Source organism: Chenopodium album, chromosome 18 (genome assembly GCF_948465745.1).
Source record: "Chenopodium album chromosome 18, dcCheAlbu1.1, whole genome shotgun sequence".
Classification (NCBI taxonomy): domain Eukaryota; kingdom Viridiplantae; phylum Streptophyta; class Magnoliopsida; order Caryophyllales; family Amaranthaceae; genus Chenopodium; species Chenopodium album.
Window position 1 is genome coordinate 12802912 of NC_137851.1, and position 9173 is coordinate 12812084.

The window sequence follows — 9173 nt, forward strand, 5'->3', positions numbered from 1 at the left end:
CTTGGTTGACATGGTTAGCGACAGTGCATCTCTCCAGGTTGACTTTCAGGAGTTGTTGGGGCTGAGTAGGGATGAGCTTTTGGTGAAGCCGAAAGCTATTTGGGAGAACGGTGCTGTAGCGGTGACTAGCATCTATGAACGGTGCAAGTTGTTGGATCGGGTCCCAGACGTCGAGTTCATGGGTTTCTTTGTCACACTACTTGGTAGCACCTTGTTCGTTGACAAGAGTGGTCACCGCCTTCTTCCCTCCTGCATTTTAGAGGTGAAGAAGTCTTATGACGATCTTCACCGATATTCTTGGGGGTCAGCTACACTTGCTTTCCTGTATCGGCAGTTGGGTATCGCCTCCCGTATTGAGTGTAAGGCTATCGGAGGTTGTCTCACGCTTCTGCAGGCGTGGATATACGAGTACTTCTCATGTTTTCGGCCTTGTCAGGGAGCTTTAGTGGTACAGCCAGGTGAGGCACGGGCCTCAATGTGGGATCCACACTCAGAGTCGAGGGATCACCAGCGACTTATATCTTTCCGTACCCGACTTGATCAGATGACTGATGCTGAGGTAGTATGTGAACTTAGCTTGCGTATATTATATTATTATTTAACGTCTTCAAAACTAATGTAACATTCTTCTTATGATTGCGTGTGCAGGTTAACTGGCGGCCCTATACACTTACCCCCGCACAGGACGTCCCGAGAACCACGTACATGGGATGTATACAGTTTCGGGACATCGTCGAGCCGTATAACCCAGATAGGGTTTTACGGCAACTTGGTCATGTGCAGGGGATACCGCGGCCCGGTTTTAGGCCTGACAGCGCGTACAGACCTGCTAATGTCCGGTCGTATAGCGTTACTTTTCGAGGTCAGGGGTTATGGGATAAGTTTGGTCCTGGGAGCTGCTGTTTCGGCCTGTCGTTCCATCCACCTCTATTGGATGGACAGCCCACATGCACACCTGACTACTTGGCCTGGTTTTACACGTACTCCCATCCTCGGCTTATCAGTGATACTGCGGTTCTTGCCCCCCCACCAATTCCAGGGAGGACGAACACTGATTACGTAAGTATTTGTTACTTGTTTTCCATAGATTACTGTGCAACTTAATATTGGTAATGATTATTTTTTGTATTTTTTACAGTGGATGGGTCGCTCCATGCATGTTATACGATGATTCATTGCTGAAAGCGGCGGTGAGATTACCCAGACAGTGGTTGAGGCCCAGGACCTTATTGCGGCGTGGGACGCAATGATGAGGATGTAGTTGATTTCATTTCTTATTTAGAAACTAACTTCATTTGTTTAGGTTATGTTGTAAAAATTTTTAAATTTATTATTTGAATTTAAATTTGCATAATACATTGCTTAATTCTACAACTATGCAAAGTTCTACAACTAAACATTGCAAAGTTCTATCACTAATTTGTAGCTAAAGTATGCCATGTTGCTATCCGACCTACATATCGTTGATCCCAGTCTTGCACACTAAAATCGCGCACGTCGTACCAAAAACCTGCTACAGGAGGGACTGGAAAATTAGGTGACATGTCCAATCGAACATAGTGATAGTTTGCCACTGTGAGGAGTGCAAACTCCCTTTATGGGCCCGTGGCAGTGGACGGGGCACTCCATGGTAGCACAGTGATGCATGGATACACACCTATTCCATCTACGCCAGCACCGAAAAGCATAATGGCAGTGTTGAATAGGTTAGCGATCGGAAACAAGTCCTGAAACACTACCATCCAATGTTCACTTGTGCATCTCCCACCAGTTCATCTGATACGACAAACCTCGTTCTCCAGTTGATCAGCATAAATTTGAGAGTAAATGTTAGGATGCGCGGCAACCTCATTTGCAACCATAGTCCTGGCCAACATCCACTGCTCCTGGTCACCCAAAAAGAAATCTGCAATACATCGAAATCCGCAATTTCCGTCACCTATTGGGTCAAGCCAACCTTCCAAAAACGGCAACATGAATTTCGGAAAATGATCGACGTATAAAAAATCATCGATGTTCATCTGACTACCTGTAATAATCACCGGGAAAGTATTTTAGCATTATAAAAACCCGACAACATCCGCACTAATTAAATCCCAAAAGAATTAATTAAATGTAAAACATATTAACAACAACAACAATAATAATAATAGCAAGTAATAATAATAATAATAATAATAATAATAATAATAATAATAATAATAATAATAATAATAGCAAGTAACAACAACAACAATAACAACAACAACAACAACAACAATAATAATAATAATAATAATAATAAAGCATATACCAGAAGGCGTTTCCATGTTTACTGATGATTGTGATCGATCACGTCCGGAGCTAGATGTAGAAGTAGCACGACCCCTACTTCGGCCGCGACGTTGCCCACGACCACGACTACGGCCGCCCGGAATATGCTCGAAGCCACTTGGATCACGCCTGGTAGATGAGGACCACTGTTGGCCTTGTGGTCGACCCCTGGTTGTCTCATTTATCTCGGGCTCTTCATAATCTACATCTTCGGGGTAAAGCTCCGCAAACAACACTCGGTTCACACTTCGCACAAAACTGGCATCACGAAGTAGTACCTCATCAACCAGGGATCTAAACTGCGTCGTGTCCTGTTCCAACTCATCCTCAAAGATAGGAATGTCAACACCGTCTCCAATGACTAGGGTTTTCCAAAAAGGATGGACCTGATCCAAATACAACCCCGTACCACCCTGAATCGAGGTGTGTATAGTACAAGCGCATGGGAGTCCGTGTGTCATCAACATCGCACAACCACAACGCTCGTACACATCATCAGATAACTCTCTCATCCTGTTCACCTCCTGCTTAAGAATTTTGAGAGCATGGAAGGAAACATAGCCACTGAGATTGTGCAAGGGCATTCCCCTGTACTCCACTCCAATTCGTCGTCTGGAGTCCTCCAAATGATGACGAATTTGAATAAGCAAACCCTCAGTGGCGCGGTGTACACGGTTGAAGATAGAATCCATTGTCCCTTTGGAGCTTCCGAGCCACTGTTTAAGCACAGAATGTTGACTCTCCACTCTACACGTGTTCACGTTGCCAAAGTGCAGCACCTTATTTGTCCAAGCCGGAATAAACTTGTTCTTGTGCACAAGCCAAGTTTTTTTCACATAATCCACAATGGTATGCCTTGACCTTCCCCAAGTATCCTTCATTTGTTGCAACTCAAATTCATATTCATCCTCAGTTGTCGCATTCATGATTTTTGACCACCTCCCATTCCTAAATTTCTCGGCAGTCACCATGTCTTTCTTACACAAATGGTATACCTTGGCCAACACATCTTTGTTGATGTGCCACCTACATAGCAAGTGAGTTGTGTTTGGGAATATCTCTTTCACCGCCTTCATAAGTCCCAACTCTCGATCAGTTAGTATCACCTTAGGAGTCACTTCAAAACCTATATACAACTTCAATCTCTCCAAGACCCACTTGTAACTCTCATAGGACTCTGTCTTCATTAAAGCATACGCGATAAAAAAGTTTTGATTTGTCGGTGTGATCCCAACAATCTCGAAAAACGGCATGTTGTATCTGTTTGTCTTGTAAGTGGAATCCATCCCTATGACATGTGGATATGTTCGTAACATATTCGCCATCTCTGGATGTGCCATAAAGGCGTGGGTGACAACACGTGTGTCGGGGTCAGCAGCTACCCAACTAACGTATTTGCGCTCATTGGCCAAGTGAAGGAACTGGTTGACGACATCTCTCCCTTCACTAGCATCAACCCTAACACGACTTCTGAAATTGTAGATGTGTCTCATGTTAGGGTTCTCAGTGGGAAACGCATCTTTCACTGCCGCCATTGTATGACTAGGTTTAGCACATGCTGAACTCATTTGACTAACCAATTGCTTCGCAGCCGGACTTAGACCACTCACTTGCCGATGACCCTCTCGATATACCATCATTGGGTGGTTATGCAAGCCATGCAAACCTGATGAAGGAATGATTTTCCACCCTTGATCGTCCACCATACATGTGACCTTGATACGAAATGGACACTTAACACCCTTTCTTTTCGTGTTTTTCCGTACAGCATTCTCCATATCTCTATCTTCGGCTGTGTTTCTATGGCCACGATCGCACTTAAGATACTTGACCGGTCGACCATCTCGTTGTTTCTTATACGAAGACTTTGTAAGGAAAAAGTCATAACGTATGGAAATGTTTTGTGCCCATTCAAATGCTTCTTCAAAAGTCGGGAAGATCATTGACGTTCTAAAATATGAACTGTAGTCGATGTCATCGCCACCATAATCCGGTAGTGATGCCTATTAAACATCCCAATAAAATATTTTTAAAATAATAATCAAAATAATAATAATCATAATCATAACAACAATAATAATCATAATCATAGTTATAGTAATAATAATAACAACAAGAACAATAATAATAATAATAATAATAATAATAACAACAATGAAATAATAATAATAATAATAATAATAATAATAATAATAATAATAATAACAATTAAATAATAATAATAAAAACAATATTAATTAAAAAAAAAAAACAAACCGGGCAAACCGGGCGGTTAAACCGTGGTAAAGCCGTGTAATCCGGGCGGTTTGACCGTGGTTGGACCGCCCCATTTGCACGGTTTTACCACGGTTTAACCGCCCGGTTTGACCACAGTGGACCGTTTTTTTTGGGCGGTTTGAGTTCCGGCGAAAATAAATTACCTCACAAAGTGGATCCGGCGGAGTACACGGCCTGCCGCTATCACTTTCCGTCATGTTGGCGCTGGTGGCGACGGTGCAATGGTGGTGAGGGGCGGTGGTGGTTGTGTTAGGAGAGAGAGGAAGAAAAGGGTAATGTTGGAAGTTTACATAAAAATGTGGGCGATTTCGATAAAAATGTGGGCGTTGTTTAGCAGTTCACTTGATTTATTACATAGCATAGACTGCCTTGAACCCTTGATACTTGGACACTAGTGTCCTGTGCAAACCTCTCATTAACGAGTCTAGAAAACAGGCCAAGTGTATAATGTGCCTCCTGCCTCCTGGAGTCCTGGTTTGTCATTTTGTAAATTAGCCTGTGTTCATGTCCAACTAAACTTGCTCAAAGATTAAAAAATAAGAAAAGCTTTTACAGCTAGATTAGGCGAGGGAGGGGGAGGGGCAGAAGAAATAATGTCCTGAGAGAAAGGGGTTTACAAGGAGAGGGTGAGCTCAAAGGGCAGTGAATAGCTTCTGAGTTCTGATTGTTACTGATTTCTAGCTTTATCTGGTGCACAAAGATGTATTCTTCCCAAGCTGTTTAAAGCAAATGTTATGACTATTAATTCCCTTTATATAAAGTTGTACAGCTGATTAATGAGAACAGGTTATGGTGGTCTATTTTTAAAGTAAAGACTAAGGCAAATTAAAGTAAGAAGCTTACAACTCCATACTTTTTTTTTTTTTAATTATTTTATAATGGAAAATACTATACATAAGCCTTAGGGACATATAAGCATTAAAAACACTCTTGAAAATTGTTTAAATTTAGAAAATCATGATAATAATACACTAATTACACTGATCTACTCGTGTTTTTATCATGAATTCCTAATTTTATACAATTTTCAAGAGTGTTTTAATGCTTATATAACTTTTTATAATTTGTACTACCTCCGTCCCTAAAAGTTCGACCCTTTTGGCCTAATTTTAGTCTCAAAATGATCGACCCATTTGCATTAAAATACCCATCAATTTGTAACAATATTTGTGCAAAATTAGCTTCCCTTATAATATTTTGTTTTTCCATATACTTTTATTTTCAATATATTTTTACTTCTTTTTATTTAACTTTTTTAATACCCGCGAAATCAACCCAAAAGAGTTGTTCTTTCGGGGACGGATGGAGTATATATATATTTGACGCTTTATATGGTGTAAAGATAACTGAGAAAATGTATGGTTTTTTGTAACATGAAGATACCTAGTCATCTGATTGGCAAGTGAAAGTTGCCTTCTTTTTTCTTTCATTACTACCTAAATTACCTTTTGTACTTCCAAAATCAAACAATTATCTTCATTTTTTTGTTAGAAAATTGTGCCCAAAAATTTTACTCCATCATTTTACTTTCCCCAATATTGAAATGTGTAATTCCAATAAAATACTAAGTACAATGAACTGCGGATTGTAATACTGTGTACTCGTATATTCAATAAAAATATAAAATAAAGTACTCCGTACAATGTATTATAACATCACGTATTTTCCAATGAGGTTTCAAAAAAAATGTATTTTCCAATGAATTTATATGCATAGTGTGTACGAGTATATTTCAATAAAAATTATAAGTACAACTAGATTACTGCCCGTATATTTCAATAAAATGCAGTGTGTATAAGAAAATTGAAATAATAAGACCAAAATATTAAATTAAATTGAGAAAAAAATTATTATTGATTAGTTGTGTTGAAAATATTTAAAAGTAGTATACATTATATTGCATTAATGATGCATGTTTTTTTCCAAAAATAACTATACAATGTACTTCTAAAAAATACGCTAAGTAAAATAACAAAAAAAAAAAAATTCACAATGACATCATATATTGTTTTGACGGGAAAATTTTTAATGATAGTTTGACATGTGTCAAAAATGATGTAAGCATGTTCTGTTTTAATACTCCTTCCGTTTTTAAATACTTGCCTTACTTTCCTTTTGCGGCCGTTTTTAAATACTTGTTCCATTTCTTTATTTGGAAAGTTTTTATAATATTTAATTTATTTTTCTCAACTAGTGGATCCAATTTTATTACTTTTAGATTTTATCTCCTCCAATTTACCTTCTACCAACCCCACTTTCTCCATATTTTAATACTTTGTCCAATTTCTCCTAAAACTCCGCAAATGAAGAAATGGAGCAAGTATTTAAAAACGGAGAGAATATTAGTTAATAGATGGATAATTAGTGCATTAATCTAAATGAAAATTTAATAATGTACCTTTTCCAATTAAAAAAAAAAAAAAAAATCTATATACAATGTACAGTACCATGATAAAAATGTACCAAGTATTACCCAATAAAAAAATCTAAGTACAATGTACCATATCTTTGTTTTCTTATAATTATCAAAATTTTCACATTAATGTTATAGGACCAAGAGAGTACAGTTGTATAAATTTATAATTCGCACTTGAGAGTGGGAGTAAGAGTGTGACTGTGAGAGTGAAAAAAATAGAGAATGGGTGATAGCAAAATTATGAATTCCTATATCACAGGTTGAGCTCACTTCCAGATGACATTCTCACCAACATTCTTTCTCGCCTCCCTATCCATTCTGCTGGTGCTACCTCTGTCTTATCCCACCGATGGCGCCACGTCTGGACCGGCATCACCTGCGTTATTGCGTACTCAGAAACTCGACAACTTGACAGCATCCTGCGACAGCTTACATCCCGGAAACTCCACAAATTTGATCTCGATGTGCGATATCAGTTGCGTACTCGGGATATGAGTGCGTCAGAAACAGAATCATGGGTCCGTGAAATTTGCAGTCGAAATGTTGAGGATATTAGTATCCAAGTAGACTTTAATGATTCCTTTACTGTACCCGCTATTCTGTTCAATTCACAATCTCTGGTTACTTTGGAATTAGGGGGCACAGATTTTGAACGGCTGGAAATTGGGGATTTATGTTGTCATCTCCCTAATTTGAAGTCACTTACCCTATGTTGGGTTGGGCGTATTGGTGCTGGCCCTTTGGAGACTCTACTTAGATCTTGCCCTCTTTTGAACCATTTATATTTATCCATAGATTGGACATTGTCGAATTCCGTTGTGAATATATTTGCTCCCAATTTGATATCATTGCGTATAGATACGCTATACCATCCCAGGCAAATTAGAGTATCTATTGATGCACCGAAATTGACAGACTTGGATATTGATGATTTCTGTTCAGTTTATTACTTTCTCCGGAATCCAACTACATTAGTCAAAGCGTGTATGCAATTGATATATGATGATGGGTATGGGGTGGATTCAGATGATGAAGAGGAGGATGAGCAGGATTATGGCTTATTATCTGGACCACGGAAAGAATATCTTCACCAGATGACCAAGTTTGTTGGATGAATGTCTAGTGTTACCTATCTTGAGCTGAAGCTAGAGTGTCTGACCAATATATTCAGATATCAAAACCCTGTGAAACTGCCAATCTTTTCTAATGTAGCCCATCTCAAAACAAATTTCTTTAAGGATTTGATGTTTTCCTTACATTGTTTTCCCAACTTAGAGCATCTTAAGGTGTCCTTAGATTGTGATGATAAAATGGAGCAAAATAGTTGGTGTACACCAGATTCAATTTCAGATTAAGTAAGCTCAAGACTATAAAAATATGGAGACTGGAGGGAACTGATGATGACCTCAGGCTTCTGGGATACATTCTACGTAATGCAGTTGTTTTGGAAAAGCTTTGCGTAGATTTTCATACGGCTCATATGGTTTATCATATGGTGGATGGGGAATATGTCACAAATGAGCCTGAAAAAGCATATGCAATGTTGAAGGAATGCCAGTTATGTAGGACACTGTTTAAGCTTCCAAGGAGCTCCTCGATGTGTGAGGTTGTGGTTTCTGGTTGGTATGTCAGAGCATCTGGTAATGCCTTACAAGGTGGATACCTTACATGTCGAATGTATGTGGGCAGTTAAACCTGACGTATGGAACTTAATTTATTTTTTAAATGCAATATTCAAGCTTATGGGTCGTAGGTATTGACTACTGAATTCCGATTGATTTTTGGTTTATATGCATAATTGCGTATAGTTTAGGGCTTAACAATGTTTCTAGAAATCCTGGATATAGCCTTGCAATGTACTGGTCTTTTACTCTTTTCTATTAAGTTTTTATGTAATATTCTAGTTCTTTTACTTTTCTCTATGACTATGGTTAGTCTCTCATTTATTTATTAATGATGACTTAGTGTACGTAGTATGAATTCTGAAGGATGTTTATTGAAATTAGCAAAGAATCCAAAAGCTCACTGGTAATAAAATGGTAGATTAATTAGCCACTCATCAATGAGTATAGAAAACAGGTCGAGTGTACGTTTTGCCTCCTGCCCTCTGGACTGTCATTTTGAAAATTAGCCTGTGTTCATGTCCAATTAAACTATGCTCAAGATA

At 38.6% G+C, this 9173-nt stretch overlaps 2 protein-coding genes across 2 annotated transcripts; one reads left to right on the forward strand and one right to left on the reverse strand.

The window, feature by feature from the left end:
- Positions 1-1772: 1772 nt before the first annotated feature.
- Positions 1773-4787, reverse strand: LOC145591842 (PKS-NRPS hybrid synthetase cheA-like). The gene is made up of 3 exons (XM_081648333.1): positions 4734-4787; positions 2294-4316; positions 1773-2029 (listed from the first exon to the last, which is right to left on the reverse strand). The coding sequence occupies exons 1-3, from the start codon at positions 4785-4787 to the stop codon at positions 1773-1775; spliced, it is 2334 nt and encodes a 777-aa protein (XP_081504459.1).
- A 1855-nt stretch (positions 4788-6642) lies between these two features.
- LOC145591843 (F-box protein At4g09920-like) lies at positions 6643-8890 on the forward strand. Its single transcript, XM_081648334.1, has 4 exons — positions 6643-6647; positions 7266-8108; positions 8345-8683; positions 8815-8890. Exons 1-4 carry the CDS (start codon positions 6643-6645, stop codon positions 8888-8890), a joined length of 1263 nt encoding a protein of 420 aa, XP_081504460.1.
- Positions 8891-9173: the final 283 nt, after the last annotated feature.

What these genes read in the sequence shown, in the direction of transcription:
- LOC145591843 (XM_081648334.1), top strand. An exon ending in TATCTTCACCAGATGACCAA is followed by an intron (nt 8,109 to 8,344) that starts GTTTGTTGGATG and finishes GGTGTACACCAG; the next exon opens with ATTCAATTTCAGATTAAGTA. An exon ending in GGATACCTTACATGTCGAAT is followed by an intron (nt 8,684 to 8,814) that starts GTATGTGGGCAG and finishes AATTGCGTATAG; the next exon opens with TTTAGGGCTTAACAATGTTT.
- LOC145591842 (XM_081648333.1), bottom strand. Translation starts at nt 4,787, where the DNA reads ATGACGGAAAGTGATAGCGGCAGGCCGTGTACTCCGCCGGATCCACTT. An exon ending in CGCCGGATCCACTTTGTGAG is followed by an intron (nt 4,317 to 4,733) that starts GTAATTTATTTT and finishes GATGTTTAATAG; the next exon opens with GCATCACTACCGGATTATGG. An exon ending in AAACATGGAAACGCCTTCTG is followed by an intron (nt 2,030 to 2,293) that starts GTATATGCTTTA and finishes TGATTATTACAG; the next exon opens with GTAGTCAGATGAACATCGAT.